General features: G+C 37.4%; 1 protein-coding gene across 6 annotated transcripts in view; it reads right to left on the bottom strand.

Moving 5' to 3' along the window:
• LOC110093159 overlaps window positions 1–25,584 on the bottom strand; it is a 32,788-nt gene extending 7,204 nt beyond the window's left edge. For 3 of the 6 annotated variants that reach the window (XR_002302672.2, XR_003701706.1, XR_003701705.1), the window contains exons 1-4: window positions 25,182–25,584; window positions 24,919–24,997; window positions 20,782–20,850; window positions 12,996–13,166 (exon numbers count right to left, since the gene is read on the bottom strand). Coding sequence is in view for 2 of the 6 variants with exons in the window: in XM_028697533.1 (XP_028553366.1) it covers window positions 13,079–13,166; window positions 20,782–20,850; window positions 24,919–24,997; window positions 25,182–25,513 (568 nt within the window). In the remaining 4 variants the exon portion in view is untranslated. The remainder of the gene's footprint in view (window positions 1–12,995; window positions 13,167–20,781; window positions 20,851–24,918; window positions 24,998–25,181) is intronic. The other 3 variants (XM_028697533.1, XR_002302677.2, XM_028697534.1) reach the window with 3 other exon arrangements.
• Window positions 25,585–26,285: the final 701 nt, after the last annotated feature.

Raw genomic sequence — 26,285 nt, 5'->3', positions numbered from 1 at the left:
GCCTTTAAAACTCATTTTTCTTTGTATAAATCTCTTAAAAAATATTCCAATATTTTTCATATCGAGGTGAGGAAGAAGTTTAACAAAGAATGCAAATAGCTAACTTTTACAAATTTGGAAAACTGGAACCAAATAATTTTCACCATTCATCAAGAATTTATCACATACTCATAAATTCAAAAATATTATAAACAAAATAAGTATGATTATAAAGAACTTACATGATTGCATTTCTTTGAATAAAATGAGAGCAATTAGCTTCCCAAAACTTTTTAAATTATTTCGATAAATTCTAACCTCGTTCATTATAAATTTAGGTTTATTGCATATATTATTACTTCCAATAATTTCAATTAAGTCTTGAATGATTTCAAATTTAGTACAATAATTCTCTTTATCATATTGAAAGTAAAGATTCAAAAAATATACAACTGAGTGAATGCCTTTATAAAACTAACAATTCTATCTCTTTTTAATAATATTTTGTGTATGTCTTTTAAAACATCTTAATATTTTTTAACATGTTTTGATTACCTTTCTTGCTCTATCAATTCCATCTTAAATAAAACCAACTGATGGTTTCATCAAAATTAACTACTCTTAAAACCAACTGGTTATATCTATGATGAAATGTATAAATAACTCATCAACTAATAATCAACCACTCTTATCTAATCATTTGGTTAAATTCATAACTAACCACTTGATTGATTCTGATGAATAGTCATCACTCTGTTTTGTTTAAGATGAACTTTATAGAGCAAGAAAAATAATTAAAAATATATTCAAAGATATTAAGAGATTGGATGAGTCATACACAAGCATTATTAAGAAGACATGGGATGGTCAACTTTACAAAAAAATCACTTAGTTGTATGTGTTTTGAACCCGCATTTTTAATATGATCAAGAAGATTATTATCATGAACCTAAAGTCATGCAATGCTTGATTAAACTAATTGAAAATGGGGATATGCAATAAACATAAATTTGTAATTAATGATATTAAAATCTCTTGAGATAATTTAAAAAGTTTTAAGAAATCAATTTTTCTGGCTATATCCAAATACATGCAATAGAGTAAAGTTCTTCTTAATCATATTTATTACATTTATGATAATTTTGCTTTTCTTTTAAATTTGACAATACTTGATAATATTCAGATGAATAGTGGAAGATATTTTATTTTAGTGCTCCAAATTTACAAAACTTGATTATTCATAATTTTAGTAAAACTTCTTCCTTCGGTGGATACGAAAGAAATTCTAATATTCAAGAAAGAGAATAAATCATTTGGAGCATCAAAAGCCAAAATGATGCCATGTATATTTGGTATTACCATAATTTGAGAGATAACTATAACTCTTGATTAGTAAATTATATGTCCAAAAAAAGTATGGTATGTATTTTACTATTTTTAGATATGATGACAATTCTTAATTCTAAAATATCATATTTACTTTATAGATTGCTCTATAGAAAATAGTGATAATCTGTTGAACTATACGAGCATTGAGATAGTAAAATTTTGAATAGTTGATAATGAATACATTCATGGACTTAATGATAATGATTTGGAAAAAAAAAATCTATCAATAGGATGCTATTTCAATCACTAAAGAGCCTAAACAACATTTAATAAGTAAACTCATAATAAATTTCCACTAGTATTTAAATTTATAATTTACATAAAATAATAACATATTTTATATATTTAATTTATAGATGAAGATGAATCTGACGATACAACATTTGGAATGCTTGAGTGTGATAATTTAGAAGCTTTTGAGCAGGCAAATTTTGATATTTATGATATAAATTTTAAAGCAAACAATGATTGCATGTTATGAATGACAAAAGAATATTAAATATATTTGATCTTATACTATACTATTTGTATAGTACTTACTTTATATTTTATATAATATCAATAAATGAGATTATAAACTAATAGTATATATTGAATTATAAATATTTTGATGTATAAGCAGTTCTGTTTATATTAAAAAATGTCTGCTATAACTTATAATATATTCATGTAATTTGGCACCAGAACTATTTTACATAAATTTATTTGTATATGACACTAAATTTATTTTATCTTTAGTTCTTTTTAAGAATGTTAATTTTTCAAACGAAGATAGGAGATCTCAAAGGATTATTAGAAAATTGAGCATAACTATAAAAGAAGTTAGTTAAAACATAGGTGTTTAAATTTTAAATTATTAAAAATGTTTCTTATGTATATTCTATATTTAGTAAATTAGTTCTCTTTAATTATGTCACATGTTTGCATCATTATTATGTCACTTAAATAATATTATAAATAGTTTTAATATTTATCATGTCAGCATTTAATTTCTGATTCAATTTCAATTGAATCTTGAATATTTCCTTTTTCTAATTCAATATCTCACATGTTTTTTAAAACCATGAACTACATAATACCAAAGTCATTCAAATTTATCATCTCCGTCGCTCAAATCATCTTCTTTGTCATCGACCATTATCACCTCAGATCATTATCTCATCTCCCAAATATGTCACTTCTCCATTTCTTAGATATGTCATTTTTAATTACTATTCACCTCATTCAGATTTGCACTCTCCAAAGATCCCTCACCAATACAAGATTTGTTGTTATTTCCATCAATTCTGACCTAGCCAAATCTCTGGTCATTGAAACCCTTTCTTTACAAGATCAATTGTCACCCTAGTTTGTCTTACCCCAATCCTTTATTTTGCAAGCTTCCAGAAGACCAATCCCCATAATCTACCCATTATTATCTGCTAGAAAAGATCTCACCTTTCTATGGAACACACCACGAAAAGAAAAAGTTGTCCGAACATTATGATTGCCATAAAATCATAGGTAATTGTAATGGGCCATACGGGTTAATACTTAAATATTGGCAAATAGTATTTTGCGTAGTATTAGGCTTAATATGTAGCTAAATGAGTCATTATAAGTCTGTAAATACTTCTTCATTGAGAGCATTAAGATATCAATGAAGAATGAACAATCCATCTTACTTGTGGTACTCATCTTTTCCTTTCTCAACATTGCATTTTCAATACTTCTCGATGAACTTGAATCATCGCTTATCCCTCTTCCTAACAATGTTTAATCACACCACAAAAAGAAATGTGTTTGCAAGACCTGGTCAGGCATATTAGGTTTTTCAATCTTCCAACAAAATTCCTTTGGGGTGTTCAAGCTCCCTACACTGAAACAACGCTTGCATCACTGCAGAGGCCATGAAAATTAACAAGAAAATGTCTTGGATCTTCAACAAGTGAAAGGATAATGGACCCTATCATGGTGATTAAAATTATCGTTGTTGTTGTAAAAAATGTTCATGAATAACTCCTATTCAACTCAATAATTAGTTGCATTCAGTTCGTTTGTTAAGTAAGAGTTGAGCATGAATAAAAAATTTCAACTCATTTAGGAAAAGTTGAACAAGAACAAGAGCTAGCTCAATTATGTTTGGCTTTTGGCTCAATAAGATATATATATATATATATATATATATATATAAACATAAATTTAATTTTTATGCATGTATTTTACAATTAAAAACAACGAAAATATGATAGAAATCATGGACAACACCTATTTTAAGTTATATGATGACTAAAGATGTACTACAAAAATAACAAGAATTTTTCATGCAATCAATCCATTTAACAATAAATTTTCAATCTCTTTGATCTAATACTAACCATACTAATTATTCGTGCACTTATTCATTTTAGTTCGATAATAAGCATTGAACGTAAACATGATTTTTTTGTTTATTAATAAACTTAAGCGTGTTCATACTCGACCAAATAGTTAATAAATTGAGATGAATAAGGCATTGGGTCAATATTGTTTAATCGTTACACTCTTAAACACCATTATATAAAGATGTGGCATGCTCATTTTCCAACACAACATGCAAAGAATTATAACCTTCAAGGCAAATAGTGGAATAGAAACAAACTCTACGGCAATAACGAATAGCAGCTTCAAATTCCTCAAGTTTCTAATCAACCTCCCTACTTCCTATAAGACGTTCTAATCCCTGTTTTGTTCAAGACCTCCACAAACTACCCCAAAGCCGATCAGCCTCCTTCCTCCTGAGCCTCTTAATCGATTCCTCCCCAAACCTCTTCCGCCTGTAGCCAAATATCCTATCCGTCTCCAGGCTTGCAATCAAGCCTTTCTGACCCTAGGATCCATCAAGACATCATTAAAACCGGGTAGCCTACACTGATTGGAGCCCCTTCACTGCTGCAGAAGCTGATTGGAGCCCTTGACCTGACGCTTGACTCTATAGCCTTCATTCACTCGATCCCCTCAAGCCATAGCCACACCTCTATCCATCCAACCCAGGTCTCGCAAATCCACCGTCCACCTACGATAGCTGAAGTCGTCCGCCCCTCTACAGGAGTTCGACCATTCGTTTCCTTCCTGCACTGCAAGTGGCTCTGACCACGAGATTCCGTTGGTCGAAAGCCTTCAAGCAGCAAGCCATCTAAACGTCCCTCACACCCGACCTTCGTCTGTTTGCTTCCGCCAACCCCTGTCTACACGTGAAGCCATTCCCAACCGGCCTATCCACATTCCAGCAGTCGAATATCTCATGCAAACCGAACAAAAATTTCCCCAGCCGAGCAAAACACACCATCTTCAGACTTCTGTTTCAGCCAATTCGATCCAATCCATCCGAACCCTTCAAATCTAGTTCAATTTGAATAGTCAAGGTAAAATTTCTTTCTTTAGTTATTATTAATTAGTTATTATTTTACTAATTATTAGTAATAATAATGATAATAATTAATTAGTTATTATTAATTAGTATTATTATATGTATATATATATATATATATATATAAGAAAAAGAGAAAAAATTAATAAAAATACATTTTGTGATTTTTGTCGTCGCCGTCGTCCCATTGACGTTGACACCGCCGCCAGCACCCGATCGCAAAGGTATAATTCCCCCCAAATCCTGTCCAACAAGCGCGGCGAGCAACCACCCATGCGCGCTTTCTCAAAACGATGGGACAAAACTCGCTATGGCGCTTGAGGCAAGGCAGGTAAGCCTTGTGTGAGCTTTTCTTAGCATGGCGGAGCAAAAAAAATAAATACCAGTGTACGAGCTTCAGTGCCTGTGGGGAAATAATTGCGCATTTTACACAGGTACCTATAAAGACTCATGCACGCCTTTCTTGGCGTGGTGAGATTAAATACTACGGCCGCGGTGTCGTCCGACACCGACCGTGCACGTCTTTTTTGCATAGAGGGAAGGCTATGACTCCCTAAATTTCTCTTAAACGGGGGGTGATGACGAGATGCTGCCAAAATTCAAAGAGGAAATGCACATAAATTGAATGAACAACAGGGGACCAGATTCAAGCTGAATGACATGAAACAAGATAATGCAAACATAACAGCAGGGAACTCTACCCTAAGCTTCTAAAAAGCACAATTAAATTAAAAATGACAATGCTAAATGATAATCTGAATCATTAAGCAAATATGAATGAACAAATAGGAGAATTGTGTTAAACTGAACTCCAAAACAATAATTAAAAAATAATCGAGAATATGTACTCTAATTGCAAGCAACACATGAACTTCCTACAGCTGATGCTAAGCAAATACACTGACACTCGGCAAGTCTAAGAGATTGGCAGGTAATGAATGCAATGGCCTGTCAACCTAGATATATCCCAGGAGCTCAAAGCAAATGCAGATTATATGCAATTATTGTCGCCTAATTGCAAAGAACATGTGGCAGCCAGTTCACAGGCAATTGCAAGAGACAGTGACACGGTGATTTACCTACAATTACATACGAAGACTGCATCCTAACTAGAAATTAAGGGAAGAAGGTTATGGTGAAAGTAGCCCGCATATAATCAATAGTCATTAGCTGAACTAAATGCATCAATCCGCTTGTGAGCAACATAGTGGATAAGCTATGAATATGAACACCTGCAAATAGCTGCAGGAGGCCCTCCATACATCCAACATGCTATCCACAAGTAATAATGCAAAGAACTATAATAAATGTGAACAATTATAAGTAACACTAAAAGGCATGAGATGGAAGATCATGGCAAATATAAATGCATACTAGCAATGACGAAAGAGCTACTGCATGCTACAACCCTCAATGAATAGAAAGCCAATATGAAAATAGATGCAACAACTTGACAAGCCAACGTGCAATAGAAAGTTGGCAATGAATACAACTTCGTTGGCATCCAATATCAAGTTATAAATTAAGGCATTGATTTGAATACAAGCAACGATAGAGTATATGCTTCAAATATAATAGGTTCTTTATGAACTAAGACATACAACATATAATCTACAAACAAGGACTGATGATGGCAACAAACGCATAACGACTATAGACAGTGCAAACACCTACAAACCACTAAAGTGATAAGTGATGTATAGCAACACTTGCAAATAATAGTAGATGACCCATCATGCTACAATAGTTCACCTACGAACAGTAATAAAAGATATGCATTCAACGCAAATTGCCCGCAAGTGATAGTAAAAGGGCCTGTAATGCAAACAATAGGTCTCCATACAGACATCTACAAGCAGCGATGATAGAGATGCTGCAAATATGGTAGGTTCCCTATAAACATAAAAGCACATTAATCTTGTCGGAGCTGAAGGCTTTGTTGATCAAGTACAACTAAGTCCTCTAATTAATAACTTTAAAAATTCTAATAGTGACAGTTGAGACAAAGGCAACCTGGTGCAAAGTGGAAGCATGTTGATGTAGATCCTGATCATGACACTAAGCATGCAAAATTAAATGATTATGTAGAGTCAAAGAATAAGCAGCTGAAGAAAATGTCTCGTTCTATCATCTCTTCAGCAATATTGAGTCTTTTGGAGAAATGTTGCACTATTTGAGTGAAGATATGGAGATTAAGTCCCTCAACTCAGTGTCCTACATATGCATCATAGATACATAGAATGGACTCCTCAAGTATACAATTCTGGAGCTACAGAAGAAGCTTCCATATCTCGCGTACATATCAAATAATAGGATGTCATTGAGATACTGAAGATCTTCCTGCACTGATATGTTTGTACTTCGACAAGACTACTTCATCATAAATTGAAGATGAGAAATTTAATGATGCAGCCAAGCATTTGATCGCCTCGGATTATGATACCTCATCTATTACAAAACGACGTCATGCAATCTGAATGTCCACATCTAGTCTAAGCAAGAACTAGATCTAATCTCCCAAAGAATGAGAAAAGGGAGCCTATATTAAAATAATGAGGTATTCTACGGCTATTGTGAATGGTAGATAGGTTCTAAATGTGGCTTGAATCAAAGTGCGCTTGGAAGCTAAATACCTCATTGGCAAAGGGAATTATGAGATTACTCATGATATCCATGGGTGCTTTAATGACCGAGAAAGTGTGATAATTCAAGCCATGCAAAAGTCCCCAAGTCTTCTCAATGTTTCGGCTTCCCACTCCAACGGCTTCTTCAAACATTTCTAATTTTCTATAAATGCAAGACCTTACAAGTGAAGTTGAATGAAAGTGTACTGTCAAGCTACGCCACCAGATCCGCAACACTCGTACGAGCGGACAGAAGGCATTTACAGGCTTTCAACTAGAATGTTGCACACATTCAAACGATAGTTTCCCGCATAATTAATTGGCGCCAAATGCTTTGAAATGCCCCCGTGCATACATTGTGGCAGGTATAATAATTCATGCAAAATACTATCTCTCATGCATTAAAACACACATTGATGTGCATTACATAAAAGGCATGCATTGACAATGTGCAGAGGGTTTCATTCTAGCATCTCAATTCATAATTCAAAATGACATCCTGTGTGCATTTGTAGGATGCAAATGTTTACATTCAAGTATGTCATCTAACATTACAATTTCATTTTAAAATGATCTCCTGCATATATCGTCAGGATGCAGACGGTTTTATTCTAGCATGCCAATTGACATTATAATCAAAATTCAAAATGACCTCATGCGTGCATTTGTAGGATGCAGAGAATTTCATTCAAGTGTATCATCTGACATTACAATTGCAGTTTAAAATAACCTACTGCATGTATCATTAGGATGCAGAGGGTTTCATTCAAGCATGTCATTTGACAGTACAATAATGATTTAAAATGACATATTGCATGCATTTGTAGGATGCGGAAGGTTTCATTCAAGCATGTCATTTGACATAGCAATTATACTCCAAAGTATCCCCCCCCCGCACGTATTTGCAATATGTAGAGGGCTTCATTCCAGTAATATCATGCATACATATAAATGTATCGCGCAAAATGCACTTAACATCATATAATCGTATGGGCCTCGACAAGCATGTCATAGGTACACACGTCGTCTTAATATGCTGCGCGAGTTAAGAAATAAATTTAGATACGAGTTTGATCCCCTGTCAGTAAATTGATAGAGTCAACAAGGTTCAACCGAGAAAATGAAACTGCCCATGAAAACCACGATGATGGCTATTTTGATAGAAAATCTCAACCGGAGGGGACGACAAATATCTAAAAATGCCTCCCAAATTCCCAAATGCCCAAAAAAACTCAAAATCATAAAAACACCAAGATTTAAAATATTTAAAATTAAAATTATTGATCAAATAATTAAAGCAAAAAAAAAACTCATCCACCATCCGCAATAGCTTACTGAGGTGGATAAATCTGAAAACTACTTCAGCTCACAAAGAGCTAATGTCTAGTCGAGAATATCACTAGGATTTATTCTCAATCTGTCTTTTGCCAGTAAGGCATGTCACATATCCTCTAACTGGTGGTTTCACCGGCAAATTCTAATGGACTCGCCGCTAAATGGCACCATAGGTAAGCGGTTATGATCGACACCCTCTAAACCAGGTGATTTTATCGTCAAATGACACTATTATATTATGATCATCGTCAGAGCCCGCATGTTCCCCACGGATCTAAATCGTTGAGTAATTAATCAATATGATAAGATCGATAGTGCACAAAATCCTCTGTAAGCTAAGGTGAATTCAAATTTATCTCCTTAAACAAATATTCACCCCGGATCTACAAGGTACCTTTGGATGAAGCAGCCCATGGCTACCGACAAGGATCTTTCTATCGGGTTAGGTCGACTACCTTTTTTTATTTTTTTATTTTTTAGGTCAACTACCTTCCCTGACTAAGTAGACCAGGGACCACGATAGCCCGGGACGACGGAACCATGGCATCTTGATCGGGCTCATCATCATTTTCCTGCCACCATCCGCTTTAAGTACAAGATGGTGAAATTTATAAATTTAAATATTAAATTTTCAAATACCTAAATCATGTTGCTACTATGCGCCAGATACTTCATACCTGTTAGATAACTAGACTTAATAGAAAGTTTTCTCTCGTTATCGGGAGTTGTAATTAATTATAGGGGTTTGCACCTATAGAAAACCAAAACTCAGATCATGAAGACCTAGCAAAATGAGGGAGAAATCTCTGGGTAGTGTCTTATTTAAAACATATAATCTATCTTCTAAAAATTTGCCTCAGAACTTAAGCATTAAAACTCTCCACGATGACCCATGAAGAAAGAAAGGGGGTCCACAGAGAGACCGGGAAGCAAATTTTTGGAGCCCGCATTTCATATGGCAAATTAGGTATTTTCTTAAATAGCATTATTATCCCTCCCAATCACATCACTTGAGTGATAACCAACAAGCACTTTTTATGCTTCCTTGGCATGGACAGAACAATAACCAATGGTTATAAACCAATCAAGTAGGGAAAAAATTATCTTGCACATTGTTTCTTTCACTTTGATGTAACTTAAACCAATAATTCCCCTTTTAAGAGAGCCATAATATTCGATTACAATTAACATATGACATGGTTAACCCTTTAGGAGGGTTATAGAGGTTGCTTGTAAGCCTATAAGCATGATCTTTAAAGCCATAATGGGATTGGGCTTACATAGACAAGCTTGAATGAGCTCAAGGAAAAGTAGTTTATCATTAAAAAGTCCATATTCATGTTCATTGTATTGTTGTTGCTGCCACCAATGACATCATCTGAGCACTCAATTGCAACTGTTATTTACGAATTATCATTTATGTTCTTAGTTGCCCTACCTAGGGGTGTCAATTTTGGGTCACGGGTCGGGTTCGGGTTGAACCCGGAACTGATACGACACTATTCGAGTCAACCCGAACATGAGCCATTTTTGCAAACGGGGCGGTTTTTCGGACTCGGACCCGACCCGCTTCGGGTTCAGGTCACCCGAAAAGTGCGTTGTTGTTTGACTTCGCTTGTTGTGAAGGCAACTTTCTCCCTTTCATGCATTTCTGTTCAACTTTGCTCCTTGGACGATGTTCCCTTCCGATCAAATCGAAAGTTACAACATTTTGATCAGAAGCAACGACGGGAGTTCGCTCGCTATGAAGGACTAGTCGCCTTGCCGGCTCCTTCGTTCCTTTTCGACTTTGCTCCTTGGACGAAGTTCCCTACTAGTCATATCGGAATTCGGAAGTTACAACATTTTGATCGGAAGCAACGACGAGAGTTCGCTCGATGTGAAGGAGTTGTCACCTCGCCATCAGTCCCTTCGTTCATGTTCGACTTCACCCCTTGGACGACATTCACTTCCGGTTGGATCGGAAGTTACAACATTTTGATCGGAAGCAACGACGGGAGTTCGCTCGCTGTGAAGGAGTAGCCGCCTCAACGACTCCTTCATTGTTGTTCAACTTCGCTCCTTGGACAACATTCAATTCCAAAGTTCCGATCGGATCGGAAGTTACAACATTTTGATTGGAAACAATGATTGGAGTTCACTGGCTGTGAAGGTACCTTTCAGTTTTTAGGGCCAAACCCGGGTCATTTTCTTGTTTCCGAGTCAACCCGAACCCGACCAAAAATTCAAAACGAGTTGAAAATCAGGACCCGAACCCTACCCGTTTCGGGTTCGGGTTGACCCGAACCCGAAATTTTCATGTCGGATTTGAGTCGGGTTTTCGGGTCGTGTCAAATATTGACACCTCTAATCCTACCCATGGGTGCCTTGCTAAATCGCTAGCACTATAAATTGCATGCAAACCTTATATAATTCCTATTGTGGCAAGCATATGCACCTCCTCAACCAATAAGTTTTGTCAAACATAAAAGAATCATTCGATTGTTTGCATCTTCATTGCCTCCTCAGCCCATAGCATCAATGATTTCTGATGCAGTACTTGTGAATTGTCATTTTTTTTTTTAAGTTTTAAATCCTAAAATTCAAGAATAGCTTCCCTCTTCAAAAGTATATAATGATTGCCAAGAGAATTGTTTACTATATGAGCTTCGTAAACCAAGAGGGAGGGTTGCCTTACCTCGACATGCATAGAAACCTGTAGATTAAAATAGGTCTCCCTACCTCGAAACACACAGCTACCATCAGTCAGATGCTGACCAACAATCATCTTCTAGTGATCAACAATAATAATAGCTAACAAATGACCAACCTCAATCACCCATTTCTTATTTTGCAATTTTCAATTGGTACAAGTGGGGTTAAAATAGCAATGACTCATGCTCCAACATAAGAGCTTCAACCTATATGAACTAATGCACCCTCATCATACAAACTTCATAATTATAATTGCCATCATTTTGATGTGCACCATAATGTCAGTGCATCAGAACATACTCAAAGGAAATTTTTTAAATAAAAAAAAGAGAGAAGAAAACACTACCTTTAAGAAGCTCCAAACACAAAATTTTAACAATGGTAGCTTCCATTATATCTGGTAACATAGCATGTCATAGAACTATTGGGAGACTTCTAGATGGGAACTCCATTCCTACAACTTTTGTGATGGGAGCTCTTATATTTACTAAGAAAAAGATCAATTTTTTTTGCGCCTGCTCAAATCTCAATCCTAAAGTGGCACTTTGTCCTTGTTTCCCTCTAGCCAAGGGTATATTGAACTTACACCACTCGACACACATCTTTCAAGAGCGGTATGAGATGGCTCCAGCCCATAAAAACATGCAAATTCTTAAATAATCTCAGATGCCTAAAGGTTCCAATGATCAAAACTACAACTACAGTTTTCTGTCAATGCCTCTTTCTTCTAATTGGCATCTCCACCAAACTAATACTTACATTTATAAACCATCCTAGCTCTCAAAATTGGGGCCATTTTTTACAGTGTAAATTCAAGCTCAAGCTTTCACTTGTTTTTTCAGAATCTCACAAGAGAATATTGAACTGGCCTTATTCTTTGTTGACTGCAAGAAATTGATTGAGCAAGTCGGATAAAGACAATCTTCAGCATGCAAGACTATTATTTTTATAACCACAAGTTCAAAAGTTCATATATTACATATAGCTTATTTGTCATGCCCAAAATCAATAGCTTCAGTCTGAAAATTGCATTCCAATTAGCATTGTAAACTCACAGCAAATCCAATTTGTCAAAGAAGCATGCCATATCTCAAAGGAAAAATGAAACTAGTACAACCATATTCATGGCATGAAGAAAAATCCAAGCTGGCACTTGTTGATCGCCTGGGTATCATTTCATAATACAATAGTGGACAGATTGAAGGTAATCAATTTGCCTCACTTCAAATATAGCTTCTACTTCAAATACTTATGGGGCTTAGTTACAAAGATTTGATCCGTCAGCTTTCTTCTTACAGCCACATACTATCTTTGTAAGAAATTAATCCTTATCATCAAGGATTGACTATATGAACCCTTCTTTTTCATTTATTCTTTTAAGTAAAATATAATATGTTTACTCCATTTGCAATTCTTCTCGGACAATTCCAAGCTAATAACTTAAATCTAATTGTACCTTGGGAAGGAACAGAAGCTAGCAATAAGTAATGAGGTCACAGCCACATAAACATTCCTCACAAAAGTACAATAAGATTTGAATGAGATTAAAAATCATTACGAACACCTTGAAGGATGGGATAGCATACCAAAAATTTAAAACCAATTGTACTTTGGGCAGAGAGAAAAACTAGCAATTCAATGAGCAATAGTCAAGAGTTATTAGAGCTTCCCTGGTCTGCTTTAAATATACGAAATGCAGCAATACACATGGTCATATTACCAACAACTGTTAATGCACCTTGTGCAGCCACCAAAATCTACAAAAAAGGAAAAAGCATGCACTTGCATGAGCATATATTAAACATATTCAAATCAATTTTGCAATATTAAGTTCCTCTAGTGAGAGATATATTCTTGCAGAAACAACTACTGAAATACATCTGAAGGGATCTATATAGTATATACATGCATGGTAATGTATTTCTGTCCTTTATAATTTATCTATTATCCCTTAATACATGTATGCTAATGCCATTAAGGAAACTATATATATAAAAGCATGTATGCATTTCTATCCCACTCTACAAGTTCTCTTCTTTTGGATACCACCGCTGTTTTAGAAAATTGATGGATTTAGAGAATAAAAATAATTGGAGGGGCAGCGATGAAAGCAGTGATCCTAACCTCATCATGTAAAGAATACTTGCAAACAAAAAGATAAAAGTGGTCTTGGCATCAAAGCCTGAGCATAATGAATTTGTCCCTCATTGGTAAATGGAAGTCCAGCACTCCTAACAATGGACTATCGCTAGATTTATTATTCACTTGCAATATTTTAACAACCATGCTCCTTTGAATTTCTGATATAATACAATATAAATCGTTGTTCCAACTTTATTTAAGTTGCCTGTAAAGTTGTGTTAGACCGGTCGACAATGGACCGGGCCCGTGTCTACACGAGCCAAAACTTTGAAAGTTTCGCCTCCCTCTTGTTGCCACCAAAACTGTGGGGCTCAGTAGCACCCATTAAGAAGAATTTTGAACGGATTTAGGAGGGAAAATTAAAAGTAAGAGTTGCTTAGAGATTTCCTTTTGGATTGTATGCATTAAGTAGTATGTTTTTCTAGGGTTTAGGACATCTTGAATTTGGCTGAAATTTGATATCTCTCTTAGTTAGCTTGGGCTGTAGCCGTTGGCTAGGGATTGGGAGAGCCGGATCTTCCTCTCGAATTAAAGATCTATTGTACCTTGATTGTTTCTTTCATCTACTATTCAATTAAGAGTGCTTTTATTTGTTATTCTTCTACTACCTTCTCAAAATCTACATGGTGAGTTGCTGAATTTCTGTTTTCAGTGGTATATTTCTCTATTCTACATTATAATTTCCAAACAAATTGGTATCTAAGCTCATTGATCTAGGGTACCAATGGCCGGAAGGAAAGGAGAAGTGTTGGAAGGGGAAATAGGTCAATTGAAATCAGATTTTGTGGAAAAGATTTCAAAACTAATTTGCATCCGTCCATCAAAAGATGGATGGAAGGTTCGCCGTCGTGGAAGACATGCAAAAGAAGTTACTCAAAGCCAAACCTTAAACAACGACATCAGAGACGAAGGAGGCCACCGCCAGCCAAGAAAGTGGAGGAAACCCTAATCCGGTTAGGGGAAGGGAAAATATAGAGGTGGAGATTTTGGAGGGAGAAGATGGGATGCCTCCTTTAGAGCCTATTTCTAGGGAGGAGATGAGTATTGAGTATGAGCGAAAGGGTGTTGATTTTGCAAGAAGAGGTGTGAGTATGAGCGCAGGGGTGCTGATTTTGATAGGAGAAGGGATTTTGAAGGATTCGGGTACGAGGAGCATAAGAGAAGATCAGAACACTTGGAGAGCACCTCCCTTTCTAGGAATGGGAGGCCATGGGGGATTCAAGGAAAACGGAGGTGATCCGAGGATAAGAAAGTTGAAGATGCCTATCTTTCTCATGAGTGATCTACAAGGTAGATAGTTATTTCGCCATCAACGGATTGATAAAGGAGAAGAGATTGATGGCAGGTGGCCTGTGTTTGGAGGGGAAGGCATTAGCCAGGTACCAGTCCAGAGGGGCCCATTCGTAGTTGGAGGGAGTTCAAGACCGCTTATTAGAACATTTTCGAACCAATAGGGGAGGGGAGGTGACTTCTATGAGCAGTTCTTCGCTCTAATGCAGGAGGGTTTTGTGGTTGAATACCATGACAGGTTTGAGTACCTAGCTAGCCGACTGGACTGGCTGTCAAAGATTGTGCTGGAGGGAAACTTTATGAAGGGGCTCAAGCCTGAGATGCGGGTAACTGTTAGTGTGATGAGGCCGCGTGACTTAAAAGAGGCTATGGAGCTAGCGCAGCTAATGGAGGACCAAAAATACCTGGAGAGAGGGGCTAGAGGCAATAGTTCAAAAGGCTCGTACAGGATGACCACCACTTTCTTAGCTCCCAAGGGACCAACACCGAGAAGCCTTCGTGAGGTCCTAAAGGAGAGACCTATAGGAGGAGGGAGATTCAGGGGGTCACTGAAAAGGATCTACAGGAGAAACGGCCAAAGGGATTGTGCTTTAGATGTGATGAGAGATACACGCCAAGGCACAAGTGTAAAAACTAAACTCTTTAGGTTCTCACTGTCTGTGATGACGAGGAAGCTAAGAAGGGAGGTGCGAGCGTGACAGTGGTAGAGGAAGAAAAATTGCATCTTAACATGGTCGAAGTCTCCTTAAACCCAGTGGGGGTTCACCCAAAATCACCCCATGAAAATGAAAGGAAAAATAGCAGACAAAGAGGTGATGGTACTGATCGACAGTGGGGCTAACCACAATTTTATCTCCAACCAGATCATTGACCACTTGGGGGTGAGATTGGTGAACATCGGGGGATATGGGGCGATGATGAGCACTGGGAATGTGGAGATGGGTAGAGGAGTGCGTAGGGGAGTTGTGCTAATTATACAGGGGGTTTAGGTGAGGGAGAATTTTCTCCTATTGGAGTTAGGGAGCACTAATGTTATCCTGGGGATGAAGTGGCTGCAGACCTTGGGAGATACCAGGTCAATTGGGAAGCACTGAAGATGGAGCTAGTAGTGGGGGGACGAAGGGTGGTGATCCAGGGAGATGCAAGGTTGTCCAAGGCCATGGTGTCTCTCAAAACCATAGTCAGGGCCATAAAGGAGGTGTGGGGAGGATTTCTAGTGGAACTACAGAGCTTAAAAGGGAGCAGACTAGAGGAAGGGGGACATTCATCTTTTAGTACAACCACTCATACAGCAGTTTAGTGAGATTTTTCAGCCGCCTCAAGGCTTACCACCACCGAGGGAGCAGAAGCACAGCATCACCTTGAGGTAAAGGATGTCACCGATTTGTGCTCGACTTTATCGCTACCCCCAAATTCAGAAGGATGAGATTGAGAAGATGATCCAAGAGACGTTGAAGGCGGAGATCCTCAGGCCAAGTGTAAGCCCTTTTTTAAGCCCAGTCTTATTGGTCAAGAAGAAGGATGGGAGCAAGAGATTTTGTATGGATTACCAGATCTTGAATAAGGAGACTATGCCGAACAAGTTCCCTATTTTGGTGATCAATGAGCTACTAGATGAGCTATGTGGTGGAGTAGCGTTCACTAAGATGGATCTTAAGTCGGGCTACAATCAGATTAGGATGAGAGAGGAGGATGTCCAGAAGACTGCATTCAGGACACACAAGGGACACTACAAATTCTTAGTGATGTCATTTGGCCTCACCAATGCCCCTACCACTTTCAAGTCCCTTATGAACAGGGTATTCAAACCATACCTACGAAAGTTTGTACTGATTTTCTTTTATGACATTCTAGTGTACAACAGAACAGAGGAGGAGCATTTGGAGCAATTGAGGGTATTCTTAGAGTTTTATAGGACCAACAGCTAAAGGCCAACCTGAAGAAGTGTTATTTTGCAAAGGCCAGTGTGGAGTACTTGGGCCATGTGATATCTCAGGAGGTAGCAATCATCGATCAGGCCAAGATTGAGGCAATGCAAAAATGGCCTATACCTAGGAACCTGAGAGAGCTGAGAGGTTTCCTAAGGTTGACGAGATATTACAGAAGATTTGTGAGAGGATACAGCTCCATAGTTTGCCCACTAACGGAGCAGTTGAAGAAGGATAGTTTCTTGTGGGTAAGAGGCAGTTACCCGAGCCTTTGAGAGATTGAAGCAAACCATAACCATAGTATCAGTGTTGGCCCTACAAGATTTCAAGTAGATTTTTGCAATAGAGATTGATGCCTCAAGATACAAATTGGGGGGAGGGGGGCAATACTTATGCAGAATCACAAACTCATAACCTATTTCAGCCAAGTATTGACAACCAAAGAAGTTAGTCTATGAGAGAGAGTTGATAGCCATCACTTTAGCAATCCAGAAGTGGCGACCTTACTTATTGGGCATGTATTTCATCATCATGACAGATCAGAGGAGCTTGAAATACTTGTTAGAGCAGAGGATGGTGACTAAGGAGCATCAAAGATGGTTGTCCAAGCTGTTGGGTTATGACTTTGAGATCCAATACAGGCCTGGATAAGAGAACAAGGCGGCTAATGATTTATCTAGATGTATGGGGGAACTCTAGAAGAAGGCCATTTCGGTATTATTGATGGTAGATTGGAGATTTATCAAAGAAGAAAGTGTATAGGCCGTGGAGCTGGGGAAGATTATGATGGATCTACTAAAAGATGAGAGCAACCATCCAGGTTATTCTGTAGAGGGAGGGATACTTCTATACCAAGGGAGATTTGTGATGCCATGGACCTCGGTTCATATTCCCCACCTACTGCATAAATTCCATGGGAGCGCTGTTGAAGGTCATTCCACTGTGCAGAAGACATACAGAAGGTTGGTAGCTGAATTGTATTGGAAGGAGATACACAAGGATGTGGAGGAGATGGTGGCTAGGTGAGAGGTATGCCAGAGAAACAAGTAAATGGCTATGGCGCCAGGGGAACTATTTCAACCCCTGGCTCTTCCAGACCGAGTGTGGGAGGTCACCATGGGCTTCATAGATGAACTACCCCGATCTGAGGGGTTTACGATGATTTTAGTGGCGGTTGACAGATTGAGAAAGTATATATACTCATTGCATTCCCTTACAGCACCCTTACACGGTAGTTACAGTGGCAGCAACATCATCAGAGAGGTATTCAGGTTGCATGGGATACCGGAGTCGATAGTCTCGGACTGAGATAAGGTGTTCCTTAGTCATTTTTGGAGAGAATTATTCAGGCTGCAGGGAACAATGCTAAAGAGGAGCACCACTTACCAATCTCAGACAAACGGGCAAACACAGGTGGTAAATAGGAGCTTGAAAACTTACCTACGATGCTTTTCTTCAAAGAAACCTTGGCTGTGGGGCAAGTGGCTAGCATGGGCGGAGCACTGGTACAACACGTCATACCGCTCGGCCTCCCAGATAACTCATTTCAAAGTGTTGTACGAATGAGACCCCCCACACTTGGTGCATTTTGGGCAGAGTAGCACGTCAGTCTCTTCAGTAGAGCAGTATTTGGATGAAAGAGATAGAGTGATGGATGAATTAAAAAGGCACCTGCTAAGGGTCTAGCAAATTATGAAGAAACATATCGATTGGCACATGAAGGACTTCCAATTCGCAGTTGGGAATAGAGTATTCTTGAAGTTCCATCCTTACAGACAAAGGATAGTAACGAACAATATGAATGAAAAGCTAACACCAAAATACTTTGGCCCTTACGAGATATTAGAGAGGATCGGAGTTGTGGCTTACCAATTGAGGTTACCCCCGTCCGCTACCATACACCAAGTGTTCCACGTCTCCCAGTTGAGGAGAACTATTGGGGAGCATGCAGTTAGTTCAAAGTTATCAGTGACCTTGACGGAGGATTTAAAAATGGTGGTAGAACCACTGGAATTAAGGGGGTGCGATAGGGAGAAGAATGGATCAAGGAATTGTTGATCAAATGGAAGAACCTACCCGATTATGACACCACTTAGGAAACTTACAAGAAGGTGAAGCATAAATTTTCATCATTCCACCTTGAGGACAAGGTGGATCTTTAGGAGGGAGGTATTGTTAGATCGTTCATTTGACCGGCCCGTGTCTACATAAGGTGACACGGAACAAAATTCTGCTCCCTCCTATTGCCGCCCAAACCATGGGGCCCAGCAGCGCCCATTAGGAAGAATTTTAGAGGGATTTAGGGGGAGGGAGGTATATTCAAAGTAGGAGTTGTTTAGATATTTTATTTTGGATTGTATGCATTAAGTAGTATGTTTTCCTAGGGTTAAGGCATTTTGAATTTGGCTGAAATTTGCTATCTCTTAGTTGGCTTGTGCTCTAGCCATCGGCTAGGGATTGGGAGAGCCGGATCTTGCTTGTTTCTTTCATCTACTATCCAATTAAGAGTGATTTCCTTTATTATTCCTCTAATACCTTCTCAAAATCTACTTTGTGAGTTGTTAAATTTCTATTTTCAGTGGGACATTTCTCTATTCTACATTATTACTTCCTAACAAGTTGCTTCACAATTTTTTATCTAAATGGTAATTCGAAAGTTCCCAATGATACAAGCATCTTCTGGAAAAATAATTGGATCAATATTTCTATTATTGCTTATCAATTATGAGCTTTTCCCCTCAGACAGAACTAGTGATATTACTAAGACCCTTTTTTTTCTTTAACCAAAGGTGGGCATGGGTTCTAGAAAAAGTTCATTTCTTTTCACCTTCGGGATAGAAGGAAATTATTTTTATCGATTACCAAACAACTTAAATTGGACCTTAATCAGGACATCCTGCATCGGCTTCAATCGCATGGATCTGGAATCCAACTACTCTCAAAATCTCAACACTTTTTTGGTTTGTTTTTATGAGGACAATTCCTAGCAATATCTCCTTAATGGATAAGGATATTATAAATAATGCTAATTATGCCAGGTGTGAAGATAAAATAGAGGATGAATTCCATATCTTCTTTGGTTGCAATTCTAAGTCAAATATTTGGGGAGGTTTTATTCTCTTTTCAGCAAAAACACATCTATAGATAATTTGGATGCAGCTTTTTCTTCATGAATATATGTTCATATCAAGATAGAACTCAAAGAACTTTAGGATACATCATATTTTTATTCCGCCTTTACTATTTGAAATAAAACAAATGCTAGGTGTTTTCTGACCGAAAAAAAAAAAAAGAATATCTTTAAGTTTTAACATCATAACGTTGCTTATTTGTAAATTTATAATGCTAAAGCGATGAAAACATCTACTATTAATTGTATTCTTAATGAGAAGCATTTTGTTGGATCCTTTGGACTTCTCTTATTCTTAATTAGTCTCGTACTCCCTTATGTTTATCTTTATGTTTTTTTTATTTTTCCTTTTGTAAATGTGAACAACAACAACATCAACATCAAGCCTTTATCCCACTACATGAGGTCGGCTATATGAATATTTTTTCTCCATTGTGTTTTGTTAAGAGTCAAATTATCATTTAAATCTAATAAAAGGGTCATTTCTAATATTTTCTAACCAAGTCTTTTTAGTTCTACCTCTACATTTCTTAACATAGGTCAAATCTAATACATCTAATCTCCTAACTCGGTCATCAAAAGGCCAATGTTTTCTGTGACCAAATCATCTAAGGCGACTCTCTCTCTAATCTTATATGCAACTGGAGTTACTCCGACATTTTCATGTATAAACCCGTTTCGCACTGCAAATAAAAATTTATTTAAAACAATAAAAATTGAACAAAATAAAGCTACTAGATTCTCCGCAAATAATTCTTCTTCCAAAAGATAGAAAAACTAAATGAATGGACTTGAAGCTATAAAGCAGGCTCCTCACTAAGTCTACCTATCTAACATTCGAGAACAAAATAAGCCATACAATTAGGTAAAAGTTCATATCACCTCAAGCGACTCAGAGTTATAGAAGAAATGCCATGTGCATGCACACATAGCTCCACCAAGAAGTGGAACCTGCATGATAAAAACATTCTTAATCATATTAAAGTGCATGTCAGAAGACAATAAGTTAGAAAGACTTAGCACCAAATGCACAATTAAAATGCAATCTCATACAAATGGAAAAACTCCATATAACTATGAAGACCACAAAAAACAATTTACCTTGTATATAAGGCTTCCATCAATGCGGGGTCTAGGGATAGATTTTTGCAAGCAACCTTATCTTTGCATTGCAAATAGACTATTTTCATAATTGGCAAGCATCACCCAACTTCTAGCATAACCCATCAAACATCTTTTGATGCATGCCAATGACCAACATGCAATGTTCGTCAACCCGTAATATCTAATACATGTTTTTCTAGTTATTTAATCTTCCATACTATTAAGACAATGAACAAGTCAATCGCTCAGTATCGCCGTGCGTGCTGATGAAAAAACAATCATTTTCTTTGACTTCTAACATTCCATTTCAAATGTCATCAAATGCCTATCAAGGACCAATACTTGATGCATGACTTTCTAGTTGTCCATTCTCCCCTTTTATTAGGAGCCAACCACCAAAACCTGACGTAAATCACCTAATCTCTTATCATATCAAGAGAATGGTTGAGTCGCCCACCATCACCCGTCTTCTAAGATAACAAGTTCATCATCAACACATGTATGTTAAAGGCCAACATTCGAAGTAAATCAATCAAATATTTTTTATACTCATCTTCCAATTGCTTAATCTCCTATCCTATCAGGAGAATGATAAGTTGAAGGTCAATTGTTGCCCAACTTTAGACATAAACAATCCAGCATCATCCAATGCATGCCAACAACTAAAATCTAACACTCACAACCAATGACATCCAACACTCATCTTTCTGGCCATTAAGTCTCTCCTCATATTAAGAGAACAATTAAGCTACTGCCCACCATCAACTACTTCTGATATTCACAATCGGCTATCATCCAACATTTGCCAACTATTGATGCTTGAAATGTCATCAATCACGAACATATGAAGCTAGTTAGTCGTTGACATCCCACACCCGTCAATCACTGACATCCCTGCCCGCCAATCACTAACATCCAACACTTATATTCTTGATTGTTGATCCCCCCCCCATCAGAAGAATGTGAAGTCGACAACCCATCTTCTATTAAAATATACCAACAACTGGCATCTATCAATCACTAATGTTCAAAGTTCTTCTTCCAGGCCACCCATTATTCCTTCTTATTAAGAGAGAACTAGGTCGACCACCCACCGTCACCTGACATCCAACATAGTATGTCAATCATATAGCTTGATGCCTACTAATGACTTGCATCCAATATCTGAAATTCATCTGTTAGCCACTGAAATTCAACATTATTCCATCAATCATGGAAGTCTATCTACCACTAATGTCTGACATCTGACTTTTTAGTTATGCAATATCCCTTTTTATTAGGAGAACGGCCAAATCGACCGCACACCATTATCAAACTTCCTACATAACATATCAATCATTGCTTAAAGCCTGCCAACGAATGATGTTCATCAGTTATTGATGTTCGATGGCCATTGTTTATATCATCTGGTCTCCCTTACTATCAAAGGAACGACCAAGCATTCTACCCACCATCACCCCACTTCTGAAATTCACTGTTAATCGTCGGTTGAGATACCTACTAACAACTTATGATCAATATATGACACTTATCTTCTTGGTTGCCCAATCTCCCCCCTAATCAAGAGAGCAACCAAGTTGATTCCTCATCATCTCCTAACATATGACATTCCCAATTGATTGTCACACGACACCTTCCAACAACCCATGTTCAGCACCTGTCAACCACCGATATCCATACTTTAAATTGTATGATCACCCCTTCTAGCAAGAAAATGAATAACATGATCGCTCAATGTCGTTCAACTTCAAAAGTTTCTTGTCTACTGTCATTAAACACTTGAAAGAAATGATGTATGTTAGCCACCGATGTTTAACGCTCATCTTCCCAATCGCCCTACTTGTCAAGACTCAAGAGAACAACTAAGTTAATTCCCATCATCTCCCCACTTATGACATAACATGTCAATCATTTTTGAAAGCCTACCAATGACCAATGTTTGATGATTGCCATCCTAGTTGCCCAATCTCCCCTCCTATAAAGATAAATATGTAGTCAACCATCCATCATCGCTTGATATCCAACATAGAATATTTGTTATTGCATGATGCTTGTCTTCCTATCATAAAGTCTTCCTTCATATAAAAGGAATGACCAAGTCGACCATCCATCATTACCCGAATTCATATATTTATCATTGATCATCATTCAATGGCAATCAGCATCTGACGTTCGACATTCAAAACACATCTCCTCAATTGAACATTCTCTTCTCCTACAAAGGGAATAACCAAGGCTTTTAAAACCGGACCGGACCGGCCGGTTCAACCGGTTGAACCGCGAACCGGCTGCCTGGCCGATTTCGGTTCGCCTGAGAACCGTTTTCGCGTCGGACCGTTCGAACCGCCGGTTCGACTGTTGAACCGGAAAACCGGCTCCGATTTCTCATAACCGTTTTCGCGTCGGCTTCTTGATCGACGGCAGCTGTGCAGCATCTTGATCGACGGCGGAGGTAGGGGCGGGGATGCAGCATGGGGGCACGTGCCTCGAGCACTAATTATCTATTAAATCAAAATTATTTTATTATATAATAAAATACTTAGTACAAGCAGTATATTCACAGCCACGGATCAGAATACAACAGAATTACTAACCTTTTCAAAAGGTCTTATTATATAAAGCAAATTATTTTTCTCTTTCACGGTGTGGGACTAAAAGGCTTTTTTTTTTCTTATGATTGGAGGCTTAGGCGGGAACTGCATGGGAAGGGTAGGCAAAGGCTTTTTTTTTTTTTTTTAGGCTTAGTCATTTTTTTTTTCTTCTAAGTTAATTATTCTAATTATAATTTGTCTAATGTATACTGTTAAAATTAAAAATATTAAATTAGTAAAAAAATTACTAAATTAGTAGATTTAATTGTATTTATTTTTAAAACTCTAATTGATCCTACATTTCAAATTTATTACATTTTATTAAACCTTCTCTAGTTATTGGGAAGGGTGCACCTAGTAGTCCTTTACTTTTAAGATTGGAATTGTTTTAACCAAGCTAGATCCCATGATTTTTCCCCTTCCTAAACTTTTTACATAAGAATCTCGTATCTTATATATGTATTGTTTTAACTTAAATGTGGGTGTGCGCCCTAAGATGCTAAATTATCTCTACTATTGCGAATAATCTAACACACAACTATACATAAGCCTATAGTAAAACAAACAATCTCTTCCGTTTTCACAAGAAGCTTCAATTGCAAATTAAGGAACATCAGAAATAGGAGTTACTTGAGAAAACAATAATGATGATATTATCATCATCATTAGCCTTATCCCAACTATTTGGGGCCAATATTATGAATTCTCATTTTATATTTGTTCCAATTAAGTGTTGCATGAACTCTTAAATCTATTATTTGCAAATCATTTTGAACAACTTCTATTCATATAACCTTATGTCTACAAATTATTTTGAAATTTTGTTGAACTATTTGATAGGCACATTTCCTACCCAAGGTATATCAAATAGATGTCCCAGGAAGAAAGAAGTGAATATAAGATTTAAAAATTAATACACAACTCTCCAAGTAGACCTAAAAATGTGGATAAGAAATTCCAAAGTTCTAAAGGGCAAGATAAATTAACATAAACATGATGGGTTAACTGAGAAAACATAGTTCAGTATAATCTTTGCTAAATTTAGTTGAAGATGTAAAACTTTTCCTTTTTTTTTTTGCGCGAGGCATTTTCATCAAGCTAAAAGGCATCCCTCACTCCCTCACTATAAAATAACTATCAAGATAGTTATAATAATTTTGTCTGCAAGGAAAAAACTAATATCTTACAAAACATAAGGAATTGCCTTGCTGTCTTACATTCTAAAATAAATTTAGTCAGAACATACAAAGCCATTTTTTCCCCTGCAGACCATCTCAGCAGAATAAAACATTCACTGAAGATGGAGATTCCAGTTGTCACTTACCATTCCCCAGGAAAGTCCTTTCCAAGCCGAAAACCCCGACTTTTCCCCGTATTCCCAAACTAAAGCCATGGCTGTAATCCTTCACAGCAAAACCCAACAAATTAACCAGATCAAACAAATACTAAAAAAAATAAACCTCTTAGAAAGGTAGCATGAGAGAGTTAGTGGGGCAACCCACAATTTCATTAAAAAAAAGTAGCATGAGAGAGAAAATTAAATCTGAAGGAGGAAAAATTCTTAAAGATGGTTCAAACTCTACCCACCACTCGATGACGCTGGACACATGAATGGCCCAAGTCGGCAGGGAGAGAGCGTTCTGGGGCTCTTTAAGCGTCGGCAGGGCTGCGCATGCTGCGGAGGGAAATGCGCACGCAGCTGCGGCTAGGGCAAGGCATGCACCGCTCGTTATTAGAGCCACAGAGGTCAGCCCTTTCCTTCTCTGTAGCTCCGGCGATGAGCTCGTAGAAGAAGACGAGCCACGAAGAGAGTGACGTATAGGAGAAGACGAAACCGATAAGCCAGGATAAGAGCGAAATTTTTTGCCGGAAAACATAACAAATGGGCTCAACGCCGTAGCGGCCGCCGCCGCTAACATGCTTCAGTTTCAGTGGAGTCGCTAGGTCTGGTAATTACAAATGTAAATTCAAGGGGATTCAACACGGACGACGGAACACATGGAAAAAAATAGCACCCAAAATATAAATAGCATTCAAAATATTTAAATTTATATATTTATCACCTAAATTTTATAATTGATCATCATACTTCATTAACAGTGAAATGAACACATTAGATGCATTTAGAGTTTACAGGCAATCTTTTCCATCAAGCCACCACAATTAGGGGCAAAACCAACCTTAATTTTCAGGAGGCAAATTTATAAGTAATTGTTGATGTTGCTTCGAATTTGGCTCGACTCTTGACAACAAGAAAATGAGTCAATAACGACTCATATTTGTTCATATCCTTAATTATTAGAATATAAAAGCTATCTGTATTTACGGTTATTGTATTTACCACTTACGCCACTTATTACTCTATATAATAGTGGCCTTTGTATTCATCTGGATATGATAATAATATTTTCCGGTTTGCCTTTATTTCCTGTTATCATCTTCTTCCTCCTCTTCTTGTTCTTTATGCTTCTTCTTCTTTCAAACTCTCATGGTATCAGAAGCCCCTATGGGAGATCAAGAATCGATGAATATTCTTCCTCCTTCCTCCCCCTCCGATTAAACCACCACCATGGCCAACCACATACCACAGCCTCTTAAATTTCTGGTTTCCAATATCAAAAACTTAGCTCCTCAACCTCTGACAACGGAGAATTACCCAATTTGGCGCGTTCAACTACCCCAGCAATTCAC

Source organism: Dendrobium catenatum, unplaced genomic scaffold (genome assembly GCF_001605985.2).
Source record: "Dendrobium catenatum unplaced genomic scaffold, ASM160598v2 fragScaff_scaffold_963, whole genome shotgun sequence".
Lineage (NCBI taxonomy): Eukaryota > Viridiplantae > Streptophyta > Magnoliopsida > Asparagales > Orchidaceae > Dendrobium > Dendrobium catenatum.
The sequence above is the reverse complement of the archived record's forward strand: the minus strand, read 5'-3'. Positions and strand labels throughout refer to the sequence as shown.